The 26,612-nt window shown below is 42.5% G+C and overlaps 1 protein-coding gene across 6 annotated transcripts in view; it reads right to left on the minus strand.

Moving 5' to 3' along the window:
• MTA1 (metastasis associated 1) overlaps window positions 1-26,612 on the minus strand; it is a 131,554-nt gene that overhangs the window by 66,046 nt on the left and 38,896 nt on the right. For 5 of the 6 annotated variants that reach the window (XM_034778072.1, XM_034778073.1, XM_034778077.1 and 2 more), the window contains exons 2-5: window positions 23,356-23,423; window positions 16,229-16,322; window positions 3,685-3,811; window positions 3,452-3,515 (exon numbers count right to left, since the gene is read on the minus strand). In XM_034778072.1, the coding sequence (XP_034633963.1) occupies window positions 3,452-3,515; window positions 3,685-3,811; window positions 16,229-16,322; window positions 23,356-23,423 (353 nt within the window). Of the gene's footprint in view, window positions 1-3,451; window positions 3,516-3,684; window positions 3,812-16,228; window positions 16,323-20,483; window positions 20,636-23,355; window positions 23,424-26,612 lie in introns of those variants that run through there. The other variant, XM_034778074.1, reaches the window with a different exon arrangement.

Genomic DNA, 26,612 nt, shown 5'->3' on the forward strand with positions numbered 1-26,612 from the left:
GGATTGCTGGAATTAGAATGGAACTATGAAGAAAATGAGGTGTGGCACACGTGTTCTGAATGTCCCTTTCTGATCCTGACCCCACCCTAATTTGTCAGTAACGTTAGCCAAAGACCAAAGCCAAAGGAATCTACAGAAAAAGTAGGGAAAGAGAAAAAAAATGGCTGACATGGACAGGAAAATATTTTGTTGTTTGCAGTGTTATTGTGGCTATATCGGTCTGAGGATCTTTTACTGGACCAACTTCAGTTGGTGAAAGACACAAGCTTTCAAGCTTGCACAGAGCACGAAAGAATGCCTCTTTCAGTAGCAAAAGTTGGTCCAATAAAAAGATTCTCCCCCTTCCCCCCCATCTCTCTAAGGAAAATACAGAAATCAAGAGATGTTGGTCAGTTGGGAATTCGTACCAACTAATCTAAGGTCAGAAACACTAATTAGCTAACTGTCTTGGCAGTCTGTTAATTGGATTTTGCCAGCTCAATTAAAAACACATTTGAAACATACTACAGTTTATTTTTCCTTTTCAGGGCCATTCACAGAAGCAGCCTGAGCAGCCACCCATGGCGCAAAGTTCTCCCAGGCTGCTGGACACATGCTTGCAAGGCAATGAAATAGTTTGGGGACATAAAACATTGCGTGGAGTGGAGGAGGAAGTGTTCTGTGTTCTCATCCCAACCCTCTTTGGTATCAACGACTACAGTAAATTCAGATTCTCCCCCTGGCTTCTCTTCCTTCTTATTCTTCCCCTCTTCCAAATGCAATCTGAACCAGCAGTGGTGTCAGTGCTAGTCTGCCCCAAGGAGTTTAACAAAACTTTCCACTGGAAGGGGTATCTAAGCAAACCTCCGCTACCCAGCTGAAGATCACTTCCGTTTAGCCCATGACCTCCCCCAGAAGTTTAGCCTGTATGTCTCACTTACTACCAGGTACGCAGTCCCGGGTCTGACTCCACCTCTCCCAGGAGCAGGCACCACGTGCGGGGGCCAGATTCCAAATCTCTAGGACACTGTTTTTCCTTTTTCAGTGCCATGTTTGAAATTGAAAGTGTAGTTTTCAGGGATGGGGGGGGGGGGGAAGGTAAGGAGATTGAAAGGGACAGGCAGGTATTACACCACCTATTATGAATTTATGGGTGGGCAATTGTCTCCTGTTCTCCCCACTCTCTTCAGCCCTTTCTTTTCATTGCTCTCTCCATGCTCCACACCCACACGTTTTCTAAAACTCTCCATTTCTCTCCATCTTCTATGTCTACTAAGTTTGTTAGCATTAAAACAGGTCCTTACTGTGGTAACAGAACACCTTCATGAAACCTCTCTTATTGTGTGAAGTTTCTTCCCAAAATGCCTGCTCAGTTTTAAAAGTAGCCAATATCACTCAGCCCAGAATTCTGACAGTTCAAAGGGAAAGTTACCAGGGTTCTAATCACAGATTTGCACCTGAACTGCTGCATGACTGTGGGCACGTCAGTTCACCTCTGTCACAGTTTACCCATCTCTATAATGGGGATAAATATACTTCTTTCCTTTGAAAAGTGTCTCAAGATCTGTAGGATGAAGAGCACTAAACAACTAAGTATTATCAAATAATGAAACTAACTAGGCTTTCTAAACTTGCATTTTCAATTGGCATTTTCTCAGCTACCTGCTGCTGGTGACCATTTTCTGAATTCAATGGGCCTTGTTTGACACCCTGTCCATTTGGCAGCCTTAGGTGAGACTCGCCATGTTTCTAGTTTAACATTCTGAAAAGAAAATTGAATATTCAGCAAGTCACTTTTTTAAAAAAATCTTAAACATGAATATCAGATTCAATTTAATTTTCTGACTATTAAACAAGTATTAAAGGAGGTTAGAAATGTATTTATAAGGAAGCTTGATCAAGGAACAGATTTCAGTTTACAATTTGCAAGACCTGTTGTTTTTTTTAAACAAATTAACAGCTGTTGCCATAATGTTTTCAATCAATAGATTTTTCCTGTCTGTCATACTTATGTAACATTTAAGTCTGCTCAAAGGACATCACCCCCCTTGCAGATGTATGTAATACTACTATCATACAAAATTCACTTTTACTTCTCCATATAAATAAAATTTAAGAAAAACTTGCTAATAATCTCTGAAACGAAGCTCCCAGACTGTCAGGTCAAATTCCAACAAGATTGCTGACACCAGTGGGCAGCTCAGAGATGTCAATTGTAACTAAAATTAAACACACATAAATGTGTTAATATAAGATTACAGCTGCACAGTTTAAATTCACAAAAATACCAGAAAGTAAGGACCAAGGCCTAAATCTTAAGGAGATACTAGTGGTTTGGGATGCCCCAATTTTTAGGTGTTCAGTTGGAAACATCTTTAACAGGCCCGACATCCAGAGGGTGGGTGCTTGACATTTCCTGAAAGTCAATCTGGATAACCAAAAATTGAGTCACTATCAAAAATGTAGGCCTAGGGTTCCAATATAATGTTAATTCAGACAATTTAAATAGCTTCTATATCATATGATATATATATTCTACAGCATCAATAATATAAGAGGTGCATTTAAGTCAGAAAAATAAGAATATAAAATTTTCAGTGTGCACAATGACAAACTGTCTTTGCATCCATCAGGCTAGAAAGGGAGAGTATGTGCACTAACATCATAGAAGAGATGAGGCTCCAATGACCTCTGCTAAAACTTCAGCAGATGTCCACTGAGTTTGTTAACAAGTAATTTTCCAATTGTCTAAAATCTTTGTTTTCTCTTTCCCAGGCCTACTAGAGCACATGCTCCTCGTTAAGGAGAATGGATAAAGATTTTGAAGGAGTCTCACTACCACTGAAAGTCTAATCCTAGCTTCAAATCTGACGCTTTAGCAGTTATGCCGTTGCATTAAAAATAGATTGGTTAGAAAAAAAATTAATTTATGAATGGATCCAAAAAAAAAAAGGGGGGGGGGTGGAAATCTTCCAGAAATTAACTTTGAAGAGATACCAACTAAAATTTTAGCCTCAGTAGATAGTTCTAGAAAATGACCTTGCAAAAATAGGGCAAACTGTTTTGCAGTCTCAACTATAATAGTTGCTAACAGTAACTTCTATTACATATTTCAGTTTATTCTTGTCAACAGGTGAACCTTAATCTTTGAACTTTCAGACTGCTGGGCTGACAAAATAAGTATGGTCTTCTTTATAGGAGGAGGAATGGTTTAGTGTTGTCACAAATATATATTTAAACAATGGGCTTTGCCTGCTAGAGCAACAAAAATTTTTACAGCAAAATGAAAATTGCAGAACCAGACAATTTTATTGACCTTAATGTTTTTTAGTGGCCCTGACAACACCCAGTGAACTTCAGAAATGAGAAAAGAAGAAAACCTCATAATTGGGCTACTTGCAGAAAGCCACCAATACTAAACTGTGGCAAAATAACCCGGTGAAGCTTTGCAATTCGCAAAATGGATTCATACCTCCCGTTCCAGATATGATTTAAGGGATTCTGTCTCATTTAACAGAGTAACGCTGCATTTGCCTCTAAAAAAGAAAGAAATTACATTTTATGAAAAAATATATTAAACTTATGAAATATACAATGGCATTACTAACTTTTGCATAAAGTTTATTCTTTACACAGGAAGAATACTGGACCAATATTGTACTGTTTCTTCTTGATTAAACAGTTCTAGAAGAATTAAGTCATTACCTTATGTGCGTGGCAGGTAAAGATTCCAGCTGTCGTGAGAGAAACAGTTCTCGATGCCTTAGCTGATGCTTCTGTTTCTCTGGTAAATCAACCATTTCTGGGTTTTCCATCTCTTCTTCCATTTCCCCTAGTTACACAAGGCGAAAAAAAAAAAAAATCTTAATATCACATATTGCTAACGGTACCTCTTAGCCAATCGGAATGTATTGCCACAAGACCATGATTAAACCATAAATAACCACAATACATGGTACTTAAGCCATTTTCCTCTTTGTCTCTTACTGCTGCAGCCCAGAGCTGCAGCCCATTGAAGTAGGCAGCTCACAAACCACAGTATTAAATAGAGTCACAGAACAAGTGTGGAGATGCCAACTAAATGTCTAGGGCCAGCCTTGCCAGCTACTGTAATGGCACTACTAATATCCAACAGCAGGCAGTGCTATCCTGTTTCAATGGCTCTTACCCATAAAATATGGTCATGACCCATTTTACTTTTTGATCCATAATTCTTTCATACCATAGATATACTGTCCCAAATTCACATCTACATGCTAAACTACATCCACGCTGATGCATAACTTATCTGCAAAACAACTGGATCCAGGCAATGTCCTAGTGGGAAATGGTTGCTAGAGGGCATTGTCATTAGTGACACCATCTTTCACTTATGTTAGATACGGCATTTGGAGTCAAGCTACTCTAGGAAAGGGCACAGCATTCAATCATGAGAGGCTGAAGAAGAGGAAATTTTTCCCTCTACGGAATTCAGATCAGCTCCTGCATTCGTCATGGGAGAATTTTTGGATTGTAGCAGATTGAGCTGTTAAATCTTATATATAACAAAAACTCTTTACACTACTACTCTCAAAAAAAAGTTGAGCAATCTTATGCCTGCAGTGTACTCCAACAGTTATTGCCAAGAAATATTCCTTCATCCCTCCCTACTCTTAGAACTTACATACACAAATCTGACTGCTGTATAGAAACATTGCACACTCAAAAATTTTAATTTATAATCCTCAAAATTAACCCAAACCAAGGCAAATATAAAGGGAATATCTTAATTTTGTAAAATGTTAAGTTGCACACTTGGTTTTAAACCGGCCATTCTGCTAAAGAGACTAGCAAAAATCACATGCCTCTCAGATTCTATACAGTTTATTTCACTTTATTTTACCATTCTGAAACAAGAGCTGGTGTTTTATATATCCATTGAGTAAGCTTCTCTAATGAGAAAGGAAAATGCATAATGCAGCATAATTAAACCAGGAGTGTAATAGTTATTACACTACATAAGCTGTTAAACATACAGCAGTGGGCATTTATACCAGAGGTGGGCAAACTACAGCCCGTGGGCCACATCCAGCACGCAGGATTGTCCTGCCCGGCCCTTGAGCTCCCGGCCGGGGACTCTAGCCCTGGCCCTCCCCCGCAGGTACGCCGCCGCACGGGCAGTGCTCTGGGCGGCTGGGTTGCGCGCTCCTGCCAAGCAGTGCAGCAACGTGTCTGCCTCCAGCCAGACAGCGTGGCTGCCAGACATGCTGCTCTGAGCAGCATGGTATGGGGGGTACCGGGGGGCAGTCAAGGGACAGGGAGCGGCTGGATGGGGCGGAGGTTCTGGGGGGCAGTCAGGGGATGGGGAACATTGGGGGGGTGAATAAGCATGGGAGTCTCAGGGGACAGGGGTGTGGATAGGGGACCGGGAACAGGAGGGGTTGGATAGGCATGGGGTCCTGGGTGGTGGTTAGGGGTGGGGTGGGGTCCTGGGAGGGGGCAATTAGGGGACAAGGACAGAGAGGGATTGGATGGGTCATGGACTCTGAGAGGGGCAGTCGGGGGGAGAGGAAGTAGGAGGGGTCGAATAGGGGGTAGGGGCCAGGCTGTTTGGGGAGGCACAGCCTTCACTACCCGGCCCTCCATACAGTTTTGCAACCCCAATGTGGCCCTCGGGCCAAAAAGTTTGCCCACCTCTGATTTACACTGTAATACTTTCCTAGGCAACGGAACACAGGATTTACATTTGTGTCACAGTTGTATGGTTTCACAATTTATTCACTTAAGTAAACTGTTTTAATAGAAAATTCATACAATGGCTGGTGACCCACATTATCAATACACCAGCAGTAATCCATAAACACATCAGCAAGTCATAGGCCAAGCTATTTGAAAACTAGTGAACAGAAAGTATTAAAAGAAAACATGGAAAACCCCCATCATGCTTACATTTGAGTGTGTGTCTAGAGAACAAGAAATCTGAGCTATTGAAAACCCTCCAATTCTAATTTTCAAAAGCAATATAACCTCATACTAAAAGGCATCTTTTTAAGAGATTGGAGACAGACGTGCTATGCTGAAGAGCTCAAAATAATTCTCAATGCCTTGAGTACAGTGGTTTTCGAACTGGGTCACGGAATGGAAGAGCGGCAGCGGCTCTGGTCAGCACTGTCAACCGGGCCGTTAAAAGTCCCGTCGGCGGTGCTGCCCAGCTAAGGCAGGCTAGTCCCTACCTGTTCCGACACCGCGCTGTGCTCCGGAAGTCGCCAGCAGCAGGTCTGGCTCCTAGCCGGGGGGAGGTGTGGGCGGCGCCAGAGGGCTCCGTGTGCTGCCCCTGCCCCAAGCACCAGCTCCACACTTCCGTTGTCCAGGAACCAGCCAACAGGAATTGGCAGGGGGTGGGGGTGGGGAGAGTGCCTGCGGGCGAGAGCCACGCAGAGTCATTTGCACACCTCTGCCTAGGAGCCGGACCTGCTGCTGGCCGCTTCTAGGGAGCAGCGTGGTCCACGGTGCCAGGAAAGGCGGGAAGCCTGCCTCTGCACCCTGGCTGCGCCGCTGACTGGGAGCCACCAGAGGTAAGCTCGTGCCCCAATCCCCTGCCCCAGCCCTGAGCCCCCCTAAACCTGGAGCCCCCTCCTGCACCCCAAACCCCTTATCCCCAGCCCCACCCCAGAGCCTGCACCCCCAGCCTAGAGCCCTGACCCCCTCCAATACCCTGCCCCCTCTCACACCCTGAACACCTCATTCCCGACCCCAACCCACAGCCTTCACCTCCACACCCGAACCCTCTGCCCCAGCCCTGAGCCCCTCCCACACCCCAAGCCCCTTGTACCCAGCACCGTTGGGTCACAGGCATCAACAATTTTCTTCAACTGGGTCACCAGAAAAAAAGTTTGAAAACCACTGCTCTGGTGTATTTGAAAACTTCATGCCTTTTTAAAAAAAAAATGTGTATTAATCACTATTTGTCAATCAAATCTACAACATGCAAAAATGAAGCCTAGCAAAACAAATTTAATCTCAAACTGCAATTTTCTTCATCTTCAACCAAGAACTTAATCCAAGTAGTGTTTTATTTGTTTGGCTCATTTTTGTAATGTAACATGAAGGCTGTGAAGCACACATTTCCTTTTGCGCTCGCCCTGCTGTTCACAGCCTTTCAAAATAAAAAGGCACAATACAGTACATTTGAAAGGAAGACTTCATATAAGGTAACAATGAAGAAAAGCCCAACACAAAATTGCTAAAGCTTTTGAGTATAGAAGTGGGTAGGAACTCTCTGAATAAAAACAAGCTGTATGCAAATATATTTGCCCCTCTTGCTGAGACCCCTTTAATATTGAAAAGCATGAACCTGATGAATTTAGACATAATAAAAGTGTAGAGAACGTAGGATGAATTCAGTACTAGTATAAGCAAACGGTCAACACAAAGCCCTCAGCACTACACTGAAGTTGTGCAGGGTTGGCCATGGGTTCAGTGACCACACAAAGGTACCTTTGCACACGCAGAAAGACTCCGCAACTGCACTGGGGGCTGTCCCTAGCCACAGATTGGGAAGCAAATTTCACCTTTGAAGCCTAGGTGTGCTTCACCCTCACAGCTCAATTACTCAGATGTTCATAGAATCATAGAATCATAGAATATCAGAGTTGGAAGGGACCTCAAGAGGTCATCTAGTCCAACCCCCTGCTCAAAGCAGGACCAATTCCCAGCTAAATCATCCCAGCCAGGGCTTTGTCAAGCCGGGCCTTAAAAACCTCCAAGGAAGGAGACTCCACCACCTCCCTAGGTAACGCATTCCAGTGTTACATAAATGCTGTGGATTACCACCCTATAGAATGACTAAATGAGGAAAAGGCACTATTATAGCCTTTTACAGACCAATTCTCAGACAAATTTGACTGCTTTTATGGTAGTTACAGAATAAGTGACTATGGAACACAGTAGATGCAATATACTTGGATTTTAACAAGCATTTGATACATGGTCACACAGGATTGGAACACTCAGACTGAAAACTAAAAACAAACACTTTACACAAACAGGAACATGCAATATAGCAAGCGTAGGGAGGTGCCCAAAGGGGTTCTGCAGGGATCTGTATTAGGTCCAGTTTTATTTAACATCTGTATTAACAATTTGGGGAAAGGATCATTACTAGCGCATTAAAAAAGTTCGTGGTTACTATGTTGGAAGGAAACTGCAACACTAGTCAAGACAAAGAAATAATAAGGTGAGATACAGACAGATTGTCACTTCTTCTATCCAAGTTCTTAATCAACTTGGAAGAGTGAAAGCTAATACATGTAGGGGAAATTAATTAAAAAATGCAGATCTACAATTCGAGACGCAACAATTATAATTATGAGAGACCTAGAGGCAGTGAGTGGCAAATGAAACATCATCATATGTACAGTGTCACTGTAATAGTAACTATAAAGAAGAGAGAGACAAGCTTGCAATGCGATATGGATCAATGCGTGGAGGAGTATATATAAAAATCAAAGAGGGAGGAAGGACTAAACGCCTTTATATTCTAGATGTCACATTACTATAAAATATTAGCAACTGGAAAAAAGCTCAAAAAATACAAAAAGCAAGCACAAGATAGACTAAGATTAAAAGAGCTAACATACATCTTGGCTAAGCAATAAGAAAAAAGGGAGGCAGGACTACAATATTTGGAGAAAAAGAATTTAGCATAATATTCTTAGTTTAAGTAAGAACGATAGGATGAGAAAATAATGAAATAAGAAAAAATGTAGGCTGGATATCTGGAAAAAGCTATTTAAATCAGTGCTATTAACCTACGAAATCATCTAAGAAGTTCTGGAAGCCCCATCACCTGTGACTTTCATAACCAGACTGGACAAAAACATTAGAAGACATACTGAAAGAATGCTGTATTTGCATAGATAATCCAATAGGTCTTTTCCATGTCTAATGAGCCTATAAAAAAATATATATATATATATCACATGGGACCCTGAGTGGTGTGTAAGCAGGTAGTTATTTTGTTTTTTAATCTCTACTGAGATAAACACAGTTATACTACATAGGAATTTTTTTTTTTAAAGGCGTAGTTCTATTGGGGGACTTCAACACTCATGTGAGGAACGATGGAGATACCGGGAGGGGAGTGAGTGGGAGGAACGGCCTCCCTGGTGTGGACCCAAGAGGTGAGTTGTTATTGGACTTCTGTTCTAGTCATAGATCAGGGGTTGGCAACCTTTCAGAAGTGGTGTGCCGAGTCTTCATGTATTCATTCTAATTTAAGGTTGTGTGTGCCAGTAATACATTTTAATGTTTTTAGAAGGTCTCTTTCTATAAGTCTATAATATATAACTAAACTATTGTTGTATGTAAAGTAAATAAGGTTTTAAAAATGTTTAAGATGCTTCATTTAAAATTAAATTAAAATGCAGAGCCCCCCGGACCAGAGGCCAGGACCCGGGCAGTGTGAGTGCCACTGCAAATCAACTTGCGTGCCGCCTTCAGCACGAGTGCCATAGGTTGCCTACCCCTGTCGTAGATTCTCCATAACGAATACCATGTTTGAACATAAGGTTGCTCATAAAAGTACTTGGTACCAGAGGACTTTGGGCTGTAAACTGATAATCGACTTCATAGTCATCTCATTGGACCTAAGGCCATATGTTCTGGAAACTCGGGCGAAGAGGGGCAGAGCTGGCAACCAATCAACAACTTGGTGGTAAGTTAGATCCGATGCACAGGACCCCAGACAGACAGACAGACAGACAAAACAAAAACAAACAAACATGGGAGGCCCAAACAATCAATGCGAGTTCCCTGGGAATATCTGGTGGAAGGACTTCCGTTCCCATCTTCGGAGGAACATCTTCTGCATTCCGGGTGAGGTCTTGGACATTGAGTCCGAATGGACCATGTTCAGGGCCTCAATCGTTGAGGCAGCCACGAAAAGCTGTGGCCTCAAGGCGGTTGGCGCCTGCCATGGTGGCAACCCTAGGATCCACTGGTGGACTCCAGTGATGAGGGAAGCTGTCAAGTTGAAGAAGGAGATCAATGCTCCAAGCAATACCCACAAACTGGACTCCTGATATGGCTGAGAGGTACCGGCTGGCTAAGAGGGCTGCAGCTGTGGTAGTAGTTGAAGCGAAAGCCCAGGCTTGGGAGGAATTTGGAGAGACCATGGAGAATGACTACAGTATGTCTTCAAAGGTGTTCTGGCAAACCGTTTGTTGCCTTAGGAGGGGTCAGCAGGATGTTGCTCACACTGTACTCAGCAAGGGTGGTGAAACGCTGACCTCAGTTGAGGAGATCATTGAGAGATGGAAGGAACACTTTAAGGAACTCAACTCGATGGACATGTAACCCCTTTCAGGATGCAAGCACCAGAAACCTCCAGTGAGACTGGATCTATTTCTGATGCTGAGGTCAATACAGTGGTAAAATGCCTTCGTAGTGGTAAGGCAGCAGGGGTCGACGAGATTTGCCTGGAGATGCTGAAAGCACCGGATAATGTTCGGGTGTCATAGCTAATGCGTCTCTTCAATGTTGCGTGGAAGGCAGGTGCAGTACCTCTGGACTGACAACCCAGGGTGGTGGTCCCAATTTTTAAGAAAGGAGACCAGAGGGTGTGTTCCAACTACAGGTAAATCACACTCCTCAGCCTCCCTGAAAACATATGCCCCCTATCCATCCACCACCACCCCACTTCTTGCCCCTGATGCCCACCCCCCAGGACCCCTGCCCCATCCACCCCACCCCCTGTCCAGCCCAAGAGGTAGATCCAAGGTCTTCCTAGTAATGATGAAACCAAAAATCTCATTTTAGATTTTGTTTCAGATGAATTCTGAACCGATGATCCACTTCCAAACTTTGGGGAGGCAGAGTCAATTAAGACCTCATTCATGAGGCTATACTCAAAATGTATTCACACTCGCTGCTGGTGTAGAAGCCACACAGACTTAGCAACTTCCTCAGGCAAGCAAACATCAGGCACCTAACATATTGGTCTGATAATGACATCTTCCTGCTATAAGATACTTATTTTTAGAAGCTTTGAAACTTCAGAATATATCATCGTGTAGGCCTGACAACTGAACAGTAGCTGCTGAAAGTAGATAGCAAAACTGCCAATAACTACTTAAGCTATTCAACTGGATGATGGGATGGATTGCACTCTCAGAAAGTTCGCAGATGATACAAAGCTGGGGGGAGAGGTAGATACGCTGGAGGGTAGGGATAGGTCCAGAGTGACCTAGACAAATTGGGCCAAAAGAAATCTGATGAGGTTCAACAAGGACAAATGCAGAGTCCTGCACTTAGGACAGAAAAAAATCGCATGCACCGCTACAGGCTGGGGACCGATTGGCTAGGCAGCAGTTCTGCAGAAAAGGACCTGGGGATTACAGTGGACAAGAAGCTGGATATGAGTCAGCAGTGTGCCCTTGTTACCAAGGAGGCTAACAGCATATTGGCTGCATTAATAGGAGCAGATCGAGGGAAGTGATTATTCCCCTCTATTCAGCACTGGTGAGGCCACATCTGAAGTATTGCATCCAATTTTGGGCCCCCCCTATAGAAAGGATGTCGACAAATTGGACAGAGTCCAGCGGAGGGCAACAAAAATGATCAGGGGGCTGGAGCACATGACTTATGAGGCGAGGCTGAGGGAACTGGGCTTGTTTAGTCTGCAGAAGAGTGACAGGGGGATTTGATAGCAGCCTTCAACTACCTGAATGGGGGGTTCCAAAGAGGATGGAGCTCAGCTGTTCTCAGTGGTGTCAGATGACAGAACAAGGAGCAATAGTCTCAAATTGCAGTGGGGATGGTCTAGGTTGGATATTAGGAAACACTATTTCACTAGGAGGGTGGTGAAACACTGGAATGGGTTACCTAAGAAGGTGGTGGAATCATCATCCTTAGAAGTTTTTAAAGCCCAGTTTGACAAAGCCCTGGCTGGGATGATTTAGTTGGTATTGGTCCTGCTTTGACCAAGGAGTTGGACTAGATGACCTCCTGAGGTCTCTTCCAACCCTAATCTTTTATGATTCTATACTATTAACAACTATTCATTTATTTTTATGAACTGGGACAAACTAATGAAGCATTGGTTCTGTGACCACTGTTGCCAATGGCAAAAAAAGAAGTTGAGATGGTTAGGAGGAGAGGGTCTTTTACAACTGTTTGGAAATGTTCCAGTAAATAATAAATGCATTCACGCTCCCTACCACTTTATTGCTTTAAAGTGTTTTCCTCCTAGTTTGTTAGTTGTGGCATACAATCTTTATTGAGGAGACCAGCAGAGTAAGTTACATAAAACAGACGTGTGTTCTGACTTCCTGCGTTCTCCCTGCAATGTCAATTGGATAGAATATTTATTCTTTGTTTCCTGTCCCAAACTGTTGTGCAGTTTTGCTGTAGACCTGTTAAATAGGAATTGTGTTCCAACCCTGAGGCAGCTACATTTCAAGCAATTCCTCTGAATAATTTATGAAGTGATTATGGAATCTAAAGAATGGAAAATGTGAGAAAAGGTATAGCAATCATCATTATTCAACCATAACCCCAGACAAGTTTCACATCAGATGGTAAAAAAACCTAAGTTTGCAGTTCAGACATAGGAATCATATTCTATACATTAGGTACAAACTTATAAACATCATTGCAGAAGGCACGTCACTTCTCCTCTTGGAAAATGGCTGCAAAATAAAACCCCTGCATCTTTCTTTTAGTTTCTGCAGTTTCAAGTATCTGATGGATTATACTGAAAATTTTATTTTATTCCTATTTACTTGAATATCAGCGTCATTTTTCTCTCCATCCCTCTATTTTAAGTGAGAAATAGATAAAGATTTTCCTAAATTGCACATTTGAGTTTGACATATTTGCCCATTATTAGTTTCTTTTTCATAATTATATCATTAGTAGGTCTAAAATTATAAAGGCATCAATAGCAGACTTACACTTAGAAATTACAAGACTGATTGAATCCAGAAGGGTCTGCAGTCACACAGCTTCATTAATCAGCTGAACAAAGGCAGTTAAAAGATCAGTGATGCAGATACATACATCTACTGCGAATGCAAGAAAATGAGGCAGCAGGACACTTTATGAAAAGGGATCATTATGTAATCAATTCAGAAATCAGTGACAATGTTGATTCTCTCTGATCAAGTATTTGTATTAGAATTTTTGTAGGAAATTACGAGTAATTTCATTACAACATGCAGGCTATTTATAGTCTTTTCTAACATAATATTTTTATTATAAATTATATTTAGAAAGTATTGATTGCTAGCCAAAAGCATATTTTTACTTTTTAAAAGGAACAATTGAAGCCACACAAAAAAGACTGTTAAAAATATATATTTGGGGGGTGGGGGGGGAGGGAAATGAACTGGTGCCTCTACCAAAATAACAACACAGAACAACTGTAGAAAAGGAAATTTAAACTGACATATATTGTCTCTGTTTCTGTGATGTTTCCATTAATAGCACTGCTTTATAGTTGGCTCTTCATGCCAGTCTTCCAAATAGCTATGAAAGTGAAGCAATGCTCTAGTTTCCATTTGGATCAAAATTGTTCATTTCATTTCAAAAAGAAAAAAAAAATCTGTACTTGCAGGTTCAAAGAATGGTTAATGGTGGCTAAGAGCAAGATTTCTCATCTTCATCCTCAAAGTTTCAACAATTCTTCTCACTTCTTTTACTAACGTATTGAACTGACACACACATTAATGAGTCACCATATTTAGTTTGTTTGCAGGGAGGTTTGTATTAAACTTCAGCATTCCTAAGCAATGGAACAGCTCTGGCACTAGAGAGAGAGAGAGAATCAGTAAAACTATGGATTGTGACCAAAAAAAAAAAAACCAGGGGTAGGCAATCTATGGCACGCTGATTTTCATTGGCACTCACACTGCCCGGGTCCTGGCCACTGGTCCGGGAGGATCTGAATTTTAAATTTAATTTTAAATGAAGCTTCTTAAACATTTTTAAAACCTTATTTACTTTACATACAACAATAGTTGTGTTATATGTTATAGATTTATAGAAAGAGACCTTCTAAAAAATGTTAAACTGTATTACTGGCACACAAAATCTTAAATTAGAGTGAATAAATGAAGACTCAGCACACCACTTCTGAAAGGTTGCCGACCTCTGACCTAAAATATAGCCAAATCTCATATCAGTACCATATGAATACATAGACCAAGATGTAATTATATGAGTACAGCACACAGATTTCATTTCATTCAAACCTATTACAAACAATATGAAAAAAGCTATTTTGAAGGCAGAGAGCATGCCCAGGTCTAGTTTTACTGGGTCTTTCCAATGGCATGATGGCAGTATTCAGAGGTGTAGTACTCAGATTTTTGGCTTCATCATTACCAGGAAGAAGATGGATCTGTAAGGTACATATTTTAATACTTTTGTCAGCACTCATGTCTTTAAACAGGTTATTTTTCCTCCTTTAGAGATAGAGGCACCCCTTCACAGTAACGTATTCCATCTTAGTCCTAAAATTTAAACTCACCTAAAAAGCACCCATCCATTGTAGTATTTCAGCTGTTTTGGAAGGAAGTCAGATTTTTATGACTAGTAAATGTTTGTTATTTCTTGTTTGACCGAGGACTTAAGTAGATGGCTAGCTAATCTGTAATTTCCATATCTATACTTATGCTATTTTAGGGAAATTTAAATGAGACATCAAATACTGGGAAAAAAGCATGTTAAAATATTGTTAAACTGTTTCTCTAACAAGTGCACGGAATTTGTACTCTATTGATCTGATAGTTCATATAGGCACAAGTGAAAATAATTTCACTAGATGACATTGAAATGTACCCACATTTCAAAGTGCTTAGTATCTGATGTTATAAAACAGTAATAGAATATTTAAAGACAGATAATAGTGACAACCAGCATCGATATTGAAAGATTTTAAGTTGTAATTTAAGGAAAACCTATGTATAAGCTTCTCCCAATTACTCAAACACTTCAGCCACAGTTTAACTACCCCCCCCCCCCTTTTTTTTTTTTTTTTTTTAAATAAAAATGACAAGGAGTATCTCTCTGGAATATGCAGAGTAACAGGATACTAGAAAAAACTACACATGCAACTAAGCTCCATTGCTAAGCTAGGTATTTGCTTTTCTTTTTAAATTAACTTCTCTCTCTAATTAAGTAGATATGCCACACATTCTGCTTATGAATCTCTGTTATAAACAGATGAGCATACAGTACTACAAGATGATACATATGTGTAGTCAGAAGGCTGAAGGGAAAGACTATGGAATAGCATACCGAGGAATAGTTTGTGAGCATGCAAGTAAAGATTGTCATAAGGCACACACACAAGGGAGGCCAAGTGAAGGTTGCATAAACAAAAAACTTTGAAATATCAGAAAGTACCAATGCTTAATCATGAAACTAAAAATTCTCATCTATTTTTAAACAGAATTATTACAGTGTTCAAATCACTAAGCAGTAACGAGCTCTCTTCAGACCTCCATCCAGCTGGGAAATTATTAACCTCCTAACAGAGGCCATAAATTCCAGACATCACATAATGGTGGGATGTCCCCAGATCACTAACTTTTAGAAGTTGTACTAAACATGCTCAAAGGCAAATTTGATGATATTCACAATTTTAACTCATTTTTTTAAACCTGTCAAAAGAAAATTTCTGATAGAAAACTAACAGGCCATGTTTTAATGGTCTCAGATTTCAATTATTGGCAAACAAAGTATGACCAGTTTTTGTTGTTGTTGTTTAAATGTAAGGAATGTATTTCCCTTTCCCAAGCAACTTAATAGTTGGTGTAACTTTCCTCAAATGTTTTCAAGAAATTCACCTTCATGTAGACAGAGAGACAGGCACTTTTATTCAGCCCAAAGGGAGAGTGTGAGAAAGGTATGTTTAATAATAGACGTTGCGCGCGCGTGTTTTTTATACATACACACACACACACATATATATATATATATATATACATACACACACACACACACACACACACACACCCCGACCCCCCCCATGACAACCAAATGACACCCAATTGACTTTTCAACAGGCGTTTGTTTCTTAAATGAAAAGGTCAGAACTCAGCCAACCAAATGATACAACTAATTGTTGGATACTACTTAGTTGCTTAGGATGGGGATCATAAATTTAAATTAACCTAGCTCCAAGATACATGCAACTTTAAAATAGCATCACCACATCATCCAAATGTAGAAATTAAAATCAATGTTTTAAAATAAACAAGCTTACTTGCATGTTTGTCAGCCAATACAATAAGCGTACTCGATATGTCCCTTCGTCTATAGAAACACACCACCTTTGCTTCCACATTTCCATTGGCCGTCTGTAACAGTGAGCAGAAAAATTATTCTTGGGCATAAATAAAAAACTGGATCTCAAACTACTAAACTAGAAATCCATTAAAGTATTTAGAAATTTTAGCCATAAGTACTCTAATCAAATACATAAACCTTGCTATGAATAGAATGCATTTCTGTAGAAAATGAAACACTAAGCAAGTGTTCTGCAGTTCTACAATATTGAAAAATGGAAGTTACCATACCAGAACAAACCATTGTTCTAAATCCCATTTCTTGTTCTCAATCATGGTCTATACTGGACGGTATAGAGGAAGAAAAAAGATCTCACAAGGCTTCTGAGAAATTAGACTGGGCTGTACACAAAGGATGTCGGCAGGAAACTCCTTCCTGCCCTCACACCCACTTATCTTGATTTCCTGAGGCAGGCGATTTTAATTAACCTTATCTGTAGATTAAGCAAGGATTTAGCCAAATGGACTGGATAACCTCTTACAGTAATGAAGAAAAAAAACCCTACACAGGATCAGATTCTGATCCTGTCTCAAACGTAGTAGAACCTTATTCCACAAGTGTCCCATTTACTCTAAAACGGATCCAAGTGGTGTCAGGTACTATTCAATAGGAGTAAGGAGATCAGAATCTGGTCTTTTCTTTGTAATTCTACTTCTTCTGCAGAACTGTCACACCAAGGTCTCAGGGCAGCAGTTTCAGTAGGAGAGCAAACCAGCCTCACACTGGGGATTGCACACTGCCCGAAAGAATAATTTACCACTCTTACAACTTTCCAGTCAATTCCTAATCTAGTGGGAACCAAAAGCTTCGCAGAAAAAGGAAAAAAAAAAAAAAAAAAAAAAAAAAAGTTAGCCAATCAAAGCCAACTTTTGAGAAGTTAATGTCTCAAAAAAGTACAATAAAAAAAAATTACGTTGCAAAGATAACTAACAACTCCAAAAGGTTCTCCTTCTCGGTCCCTTCAGAGTTTGAAGGGATAGAAAGAATCCGTCAAGTTGATAGCACATGCGCAAGGTTCTCCCAATTGAAGAGTAAGTAGCTCAAGAGTAGTTCCAAAAAGAGCAACAATAAAAATGCAACAGGCAGCAACATTTTTGTCAATGACAACTATATGAAAAAGGGTGAGTTTTTGTATGTGTCTTTTGTTTTTCTTAAAATAAGGTAATATACTTAACCATTTTTTAAGCTGACTGTATATTTCTGTTCGTAACAAACAGGCTTGCTCGCATAGTTTTATCTATTTGCATGAACTCTGAGCAGATCTCAATTCTCTTGTAGATTTCTCCCCAAAATACCTGAATGATGAAAACAAAACTTAAGCTACAGTATCCCAGAGCAGTGCATTGATGAGTTCTGCAAGATCTAGATTTAAATCTCAAGGCTGCTTAGACCGGCAGTTTGGGGAACAGAGATGTAAAAGCCCACTCAGAAAATCATCAAAGGTGAATGAGGAGTGCCATTCCATGCACAAGAAAATAAAAGGCCAATATATAAGGTAGCTACTAAAACCTTAATGGTGGAAGGACAACAATCAAGATCTTTAATTTTATCAAATGATCTAGAATTAGAAACATCAGGCAACACTTATGTGCACATGTACAAATGATCCTAATCAGAGACATAGAGGTCTCTGGTGCTAGGCTTTAAGACTTTGACCAAGTTTATCTTAAATATTTAACAATTTTGGATTATTCTGAAAATGTGAGGACCCATAATCCAAGGCACAAGATGGCAGCTTTCTAGATCTGGGTTGAGAATTTGACCCTCTTTGTAAGACTGGGAGAAAGGAGGAAAGTTTCCCAGGAAACTGTCAATAGATCCAAACACCACACTTGGTCTGGAGCCATTAAGATCTCAAGAATCCTGACCCACTTACTTTCCTCAGAACTAGAAGTGTTTATATGAGTGGAGAAAATGCCTCTCTTCTTGATAGGGATTATGACTTGCTATATGCATCTCCCAGAAATTTAGTTCCCTGACCATTCTAGAAGAAAGACTTCAGACACCGATACTGCCGCAAGACAAACAAGTCTATCTTTGCGTATGTCTACATTGGCAGTTACAGCGCTGCTCAGAAAATACTGAAGGGAAACTGCTGCTGTGTGTTCACACAGTCAGCTGCCTGTGCATTAGCATGTTCACACTTGAGGCACTTGCAGTGGTATTCGGAGCAGTGCACTTTGGGCAGCTATCCCACAGAGCATCTCTTCCTCTTCTGCCGCTAAGAGTTGTGGGAAGGCAGAGGGGGTCGTGGGGCATCCTGGGTCCTATCCCAATGGCCCGTGATGCATTGCTTCACATCTCAGCAATCCCTGTGCTTCCATCCGCATTTAGCGCCATGTTTCAACGGTTTGTGTACTGCGCACTCTGCCTCTTTGGTCTGCAGGAATGGATCCCGCACTGTTGACCAATATGCTGCTCGCTCTCACTAACATGTCACGAGTGGCAGTGAGGCAAGAGCAATTTGACATTGATCTCGCCACGCCTCCTAGCTACGACATGAGATTTCTTGTGGCATTCACAGAGGTGCTGACCACAGCGGGATGCCACTTTGGGGCTCGGGAAACAACCACTGAGTGGTGGGAATCACATGGTCATGCATGTCTGGGATGACTAGCAGTGGCTGCAGAATTTCGCATGAGGAAAGCCACATTTGTGGGACTGTGTGATGAGCTCACCACAGTTCTGCAGCGCAAGGACATGAGAATGGGAGCTGCCTGCTGATGGAGAAGTGCATAGCGATTACACTGTGGAAGCTGGCTACTCCAGACTGCTACCGATTGGTCGCTAACCAGTTCGGAGTGGGAAAGTCGACCGTTGGAGTCGTGTTGACGGAAGTGTGCAGGGCCGTTAATCACACCCTGCTCTGAAAGACACTGACTCTGGGCAACGTGTGTGACATTGTGGATGGCTATGCACAAATGGGTTTCCCTAACTGCGGAGGGGCGATAGATGGCACGCATATTCCAATTCCAGCACCAGTCCAGCACCAGACCACCTAGCCACCGAATACATCAATCACAAGGGGTATTTCTCAATGGTTCTCCAGGCGCATGTGGGTCACCGTGGGCGTTTCACAGACATTAACGCAGGCTGGTCCAGAAAGGTGCATGACGCACACATCTTTTGGGACACTGGCCTGTCCAGGAAGCTGCAAGCAGGGACCTTCTTCCCGGACCAGAAGATCACCCTAGGGGAAGTCGAAATTCCCACTGTGATCTTCGGAGACCCCATCTACCCCTTAATGCCGTGATTTATGAAGCCATACATGGGGCACCTTGACAGCAGCAAGGAGCGATTCAACAACAGGCTGAGCAAGTGCAAAATGACTGTTGAGTGTGCTTTTGGCCATTTAAAGACCCGCTGGTGCTGCCTATATGGGAGGCTGGACCTGGCAGATGACAATATTCCTATGCTTATAGCCACATGTTGTACGCTCCATAATACTTGTGAAGGAAAAGGTGAAAGTTTCACTCAAGGCTGGACTGGTGAGGCTCAGCGCCTGGAGGCCGAATTGGAACAACCAGAGACCAGGGCTATTAGAGGGGCACAGCATGGGGCAATAAGGATCAGGGATGCCTTGAGGCAGCAATTTGAAGCTGAAAGCCACTAATATTTGTTGCTATGCTTGGGAGTGCAGTGCTTGTAATGCTAGGAGGGGATTGTGATTGGTGCAGACGATGCAACATGAAGGTTTAAGAAAATTGCCTGTTGCTTTGCGGGGCTCTGTTTGCTTTCAATTCATGGAATAAAGATTGCTTTCAAACCAAAACAATTATTTTATTTAAAAAACAACAACTGGAGAAGAGAGAGAGAAAAAAAATCAGCACTGAGGGGAATAGGGGAAGGGAGGGTTTGAGGAGTAGGTGGGGTTCCGGGACGGTTAAAAATTTGTGTACGTCCAGGTATCATATCCAACCTTCTCCTTTGGAGTACAGTGTAGTGGGTACTGTACTTCAGCAGGGTTAAACTGCAGAGGGATGGGTGTTGAGTGCAGTGGGTACTGGGAGTGCATGGTGCTGGACTGTGGCAGGGGAGGAGCATAGATTGGAGCCAAGAGGTTGATAAGAGTGTGTTAGCGGTGTCTGGCGGACGCATTGGAAAGAGTTTCGCGACAGCAGCTGCAGGGGAGGACGGGCACGGAACTGCTGGGTTTGCAGTGCTAGTAGCACCTGGAGCGTGTCTGCTTGGTGCTCCATATTTTTTAAGAGCCTCTCCAGGGCTTCGTTCTGGCACGCCACATTCTCCATTCGGTCCCTCTTCTCGCTGTCCCGCCACTCCTTCAGTTCCTATTTTTTGGCTGCGGAGTGCATCATGACATCACACAGAAAGTTCTCTTTAGTTCTTCGTGGCCACTTTCTAATTCTGCGCAGCTGTTCAGCCAGCGATAAAGAGGGAGGCTGGGCTCCCAAAGTCATATCTGTGAAGCCAAAATGCAACATTTTACAAAAGCAGTATTGTTTGCAACAGAGACCACTGATTCAGTGCTTTAAAACACAGCCAGTACTCAAACTGGTTACTAACTGGCTGACCCCTGGCAAGTGTACATGAGCCACAAGCCCCCCAAAATGGTGAGGGGCAGGGGCAAAAAATCAGTGTTCCAGGACCATACTGTATACCAGGCACGTGGCTCTTGGGGAAAACCAGTACTGTGGGCTGGGGGCCTTATAATCATTACTGTCCCCACATTTTCCACAAGCTGTGTTCATTATGGACGATAACTTGCTGCTGAGGGTGAGCAGGGAATCAAAGGAGAGTCTTCTCCAAGACTGTGGCTTCCACCCTGGCCCTTATGTGGCTTGCCTTTGTGCAGCAATGGTCCCCCCCACACCCCCGGCTTCTTCCCTGCCCCCCGTGACAGCAGAGTGGCGTGGGAAAGTTACCCTTAATGGGGCAAGAAACAAAGCAGCTCTGCCAAAAAACCTGTGGCAGTGGACTGCCAGTATCTCCATGAGAGTTTCCTGGAGATCTCTGAGGCAGATTCCTGTGAAGTGAGGGAGTCAATCAACACCCTGATCCGCCACTCAGACCAGGCATGTGGTGGTACGCACATCATACAGACACAAGCCTGCTTTTTGCAACCTTCCTGCTCCCAACAACTCGCTTCAGAGATTCCCAAAATCAAAGCCACTTACCAAAGGCCTCCTCTCCTGTTTGCGCTTCACCAAGCTCCGACAGCTGTGACTGGCTAGCCTCCTCTGGGATAGAGAAGAGCTCCTGGCTGCATGCATCTCTGACCTCAGAGCCTCACTCTGCTTCTGGGGGTCCCCCTCCCCCTCCACATCTTCGTCCAAGATTTCCTTCTCCTGGCTCAGTCCACTCTCGACTAGCAGGCGAGCCACCGAAGTATCCACAGTGGCCGTCACGGTGAAGGTGGGTGTCGCAGAGTATCGCGTCCAGCTCTTTGTAGAGCTGGCAGCTTGTGGGCGCAGCACTGAAGTGGTGATTTGCCTCCCGTGCCTCGTGGTAGTCATTACACAGCTCCTTCACTAGAGTGCAGCTGGGACTGGACAGCCTCCTCTCCCCAAATGCTGATGAGGTCCAGCTGCTTGGCTTTGCTCCAGGCCTGGTGCGTGAAACAGGCATGGTCACCTGGAAAGATGCACTGAGACCACTGCATGCATCACTGAGCAGTCAGGAAGGGACTTTCAAAATTCCCAAGGAAAGTAAGGGGTGGGGCTCACGGTTGGTCACCTGAGGGCAGGGCAGTAGAGTTCAAACTGATGACCGGAGAGACAAGAATAGGCATTGTGGGACACCTCCCAGAGGCCAATCGCAGTGCTGTAATCGACCAGGGTGTCTACACTTGCACCGCGGCGCTGTAGCCCCAGTACAGAAAGCTCTACACCTCATCAGGGTGGTTTTTTACAGCGCTGCAACTGTACAGTTTCTGTGCACTAAGTGGGTTGGCAGTGTGTACACCTTGGGAGTTACAACACAGAAAGCTGCTTTACTGCGCAGAAACTTGCCAGTGTAGACAAGGCTTTTGATAACCTCCTCAATATGTGCTAAATGTGGTTATCACTGTATCCCCCATTAAGGGGACACAAACTTCCTCCACAGGAGACCTGATACCAAAACAGAGTGATTACAAGGATGACCTGGACTTCACATCCACTACTCCAGATCGCAAATCTACAGGTAACTTTTGAAGGATACAACAACAAAGCAGCTTTAAAAAGGACAAATTTCTCCACAACCACTAAATTTCCTTAGCCAATTTCTGATGGCAACTGGATGATTTGGGTCCAACCCCAAGAAGATGACACCAAGTTCCCTCTGCACAGACTGCAAGGGACTGAATAGAATTGTACTTGGAGTTAAATCTAAAATGATACTGTGTGGTAGGGACAGCAGTTGAGGGCTTCAGAACAGGCGCTCTGTGTTGAAATTCATCCTCAGTACAAAGGAATTCAGATTCCTTTCCCCAGCCCCCTTATAATCTTTCATCTGCTCTATTGGAATGGCAGTGCCTATCATGCTGCTTTTTCACCTCCAAGCAAGAAGGAATGTTCTGAGGACTAAGAACAAAAACAATACACCAGCTCCAGGGACCATGAGAAGAGAAAGATTTCAGCTGGTTGACTTGAGGATCTGGTCTACTTCTTCCTCATAAGAGAGGCTCCCAGGGAGTTTAAAACCACAAGGCTCTTCATCCTCTCTCCAGGTCAACTAATATTTCACCTTTGAATCAAACAATCACAGCACCAAGAGTTTAAGAACTGCAGACTAAACCTTGCCTGACAGGCCAAAGTGGGAGGGTAGGGTCACCATCAGGATGACTTTCAGTTTGTGTTCTCTGGCCTTTGTAGACAGCACATGACAAGCACCTCTTGAATGAGTGACTGTCCCCAGATACTCCAGGCAATGATCAGGTGGTATAATATTTTGTAGTTGCTAGCAGCTTAAAAAAAGATACTGCAAATTATTGCAAACGGATAAAGAGGGAGGAAAAGTAGATGAAATTATTTTCAATTCAAATAACATCAGAAAATACAGCCAACAGTTTCAGACACCTGGGAAAATACATTAGCACTGCATTACCTTATTGAGTTCTTCTATTCTTCGTATCAAGTAAGGGTTACTTGAAGAATTTTCAAAGTAGACGTAATCTGAAAAAATACAGAAGGAAAGCAAAAGTTAAGAAGTATGTTTTAGTTCGAAGTATAAACACTTGAAATGGCCTTGCTTAAAAACCCCAAATACCCAAAATGGCACTGCACTACTTTCATTTTAGCAGCAAGCACAATTCCAGTGACCCATCTAAATCCAGTAACTAAAGAGATGCATAATCATAATCCAGTTTAACGTCACTTAACATTTAATATAAGAAACTAGTATTAATGACATTTGAAGGCTGTAAAATCCCACCCTCTAAAAGGGATAAGTTACAAAAGAAGTTCTCTTTCTACCTGTGCATTCAGAAAGCAATGTTTAAGATATCTTCCTGCAATAGACCATGTCCCCACATACAAGTCCCTTTACTTGCCTCTTCTCTCCTTCCATATCAAGTTCTAGCTTCTTGTCCTTGCCTTCAAGACTTGGCTTAATTCTGTCCCCCAGCCTGTCTCATCCTCTCTCCCATTTGCTTCACCTCTGAATAATGCCTCATTTCTCTTTTGTTCTCTTTATTTGATTCTTATTTACCCTTATTTCTATGCCTGAAACTGCCCCTATCCACAGGCACACCCTCTCCTTTCTAATCTCTCACCAAAATTTGATTCTTCTGTAAACCCCATAAATATAACCCATGTCAGTAAAAGTGCTGTCACCATGCATATGACTTAATATTAATCCCTCATGGGAGTGCGGCATGGGAACTCCTAACTCTGAGATTGAGTAATAATATCCAGCTCTTATAAAGCACTTTTCATCAGTAGATTCAAAGCACTGAATAAAGAGGGTTAGTATCATCTCCATTTTACAGATAGGGAAACTGAGGCACAGAATGAGACTGTGACCTGACCAAGGTCAGATAGTGGGCCAGTGGCAGAACTGGGAACAGAGCATAGGTCTCCTTTGTCACAGTCTAGTGATCTGTCCCCTAGGAAAAAACTTCTCAGCACTGTACAATTAGAGAGTTCAAGACAGGAACTGTCTCCAAGACCTTGTAATTTAAGACAAAAACATATGAAAGGTGGGGGAATGGGATACAATCAAATACACTTAATTGTTATATGCTCCTACTTTAAGTTTTAGCAATTATATAAATATATTTTAACTGCCTGTAAGACAATGAGCTCTCTCACCAGCCCACACACCAAAGAACACTTGCCAGCTACAGGATTCTAGTCCCTCTTTTTTCAGGGCGTTGGTTTTATTTCAAAATAAAACCACTTGGCACATGTTCATATCAGTTATGCTCTTTTCCCTGACTTGGGTCTCCTGCAGGGACCAATCTACTTCCTACAGCAGGACACTCCACAAGCTATCTGCCTGGGACTCAAGGAGAGCCTCTCTGCTCCCTTTTCCTTCAGAGTCAGCTTCCAACAGGATTACACTATTCAGGCCCTCTGCCCGAGAGTCACCTATAAATTGGGTTCTTTCCCTCCACCTAGACTACCTCCCTGAATTTTTCCTTAGCAACTGAGCTCTTGCTCATTTTTATGAGGACTAGGTAATCTTCCACCTATCACCTGATCCCTAACCTCTGTGGGAGGCAGTGATTAGTCAGAGATGGGGTTGGGCCAAACTCCCCTTAAAGGGCCAGCCATTCTGTGATACTGGCCCTCTGTCCAGCTATTAAGCATTAGTGGATTTCTTGTCCAGGTCCAACTAAAGTAGCTCTTGATATCAATCTACTAAATCTATCATGGGGGGGGGAGGAGAATCCAAAAGGAAGTTGCGTCTCACCTTTATTTTGATTTTAAACTCAATAACCCCTCAGGGACGGAACCGTGTCTTACTCAGCCCTGAGCATGCTGGCAGGACCTGCCATGATGATATGTTTGTTGAGGCAATGGCACTTTCATAGTTATAACTGAAAACAATTCTCAGCTAAGTCTGACTTTGGCCCCCATATTAAACTCATAAAAATGGTCTGTAATACCAGAGTTTCTTCTCTTTTCCCTCTTGTTCAAGGGGAAAAGAAAAGAAGAGTACAGGGGTTCTCTGCCTCTGGAGTGAGACACCAATGATCTGATGAAATTCCCTGCTGCAAAAGTAATCTGGGCTGAATTCAATGGGCGCAAGGATAGAAAAGAATAGGAGAGCATGCTCAGGCTTCACTGAACTGAACCCTGGTCCCACAACATTCCCTTCTAACTGCCCACAGTAATGATACTCAACCGCTGATTAGACAGCCTTTTTAGGGCACTGCATGTTGGAGTCCACAGGTCTGCAAGTTGTCTAACTGAGCGAATGGAGCACTAATCAGTGCAACAATTCACTTGTCAATCTATGGGTGCTGGAGATCAGTGGGGAGTGCTGAGCTAATAAATCAGGGTTGACTAGATCCCCCTCTCAGCAGCTAGACAAGAGTGAGGTATTCTGTAGTCCATGAACCAGTGCATCCCCACTGAAGTCAGCAAGCAAGCACCAGAGTACTAAGGAAAAAAAACAGGGTCTAGGTCTTTCAAATAAAGTTACAGAGATACAAAATGTGGGCAGTATTACCTTGACAATGCAGGGCGGTATTTTCACCTGTGACATTACATTTATGTGATGACAAGAGTTATAATGCTGCATGGGAAGGCTCAACTATCACTACATGCACACACTGTGTTGCCTAAATGATTAAAAATCATGATGAACTGTTAGGACACCACAACAACAGCACTCCATGAAATCAAAAAGAATATCTCCAGCTCCTTAGGTTAGCTACCATTATCTTGGCATGAAGGACCGAGGACTGAACCCTCTTCCTCACTCCGCAACAGCCACTTCCTCTTTAAATCTTGCATCTATTCGGAGTTTAAGAGTTAGCAATGGACAAACCTCAAAAGTCTGGAATTTATATTTGGTTTGGAAAAGGATCCAATGTTTGAATCTTATCTGTATTATCTGAACCTCAAAGTGTCATTTTTTAAAACACAAGAAAGCACCAGCCCAGTACATTACATGAAGTAGGAGCGAAGGGTTAAAATGACTGTGACTAATTCTAGAACAGGCAATCTGAAGGAGTAACAACATTTAGCACTTTACAAACATTAAGAATTAATGGAACAATAACTAAATTAGAGGAAACCACCCCCACAGCAGAACTAGTGAATTTTCTTATGAGGGGACACGCACTGAGTAGTGGTGGGGGATGTGCATGTGCGTGTGCGCGCGTGTATCTGCCACACAGCTCTCGTAGGCTC

This window comes from Trachemys scripta, chromosome 8 (genome assembly GCF_013100865.1).
Source record: "Trachemys scripta elegans isolate TJP31775 chromosome 8, CAS_Tse_1.0, whole genome shotgun sequence".
Lineage (NCBI taxonomy): Eukaryota > Metazoa > Chordata > Testudines > Emydidae > Trachemys > Trachemys scripta.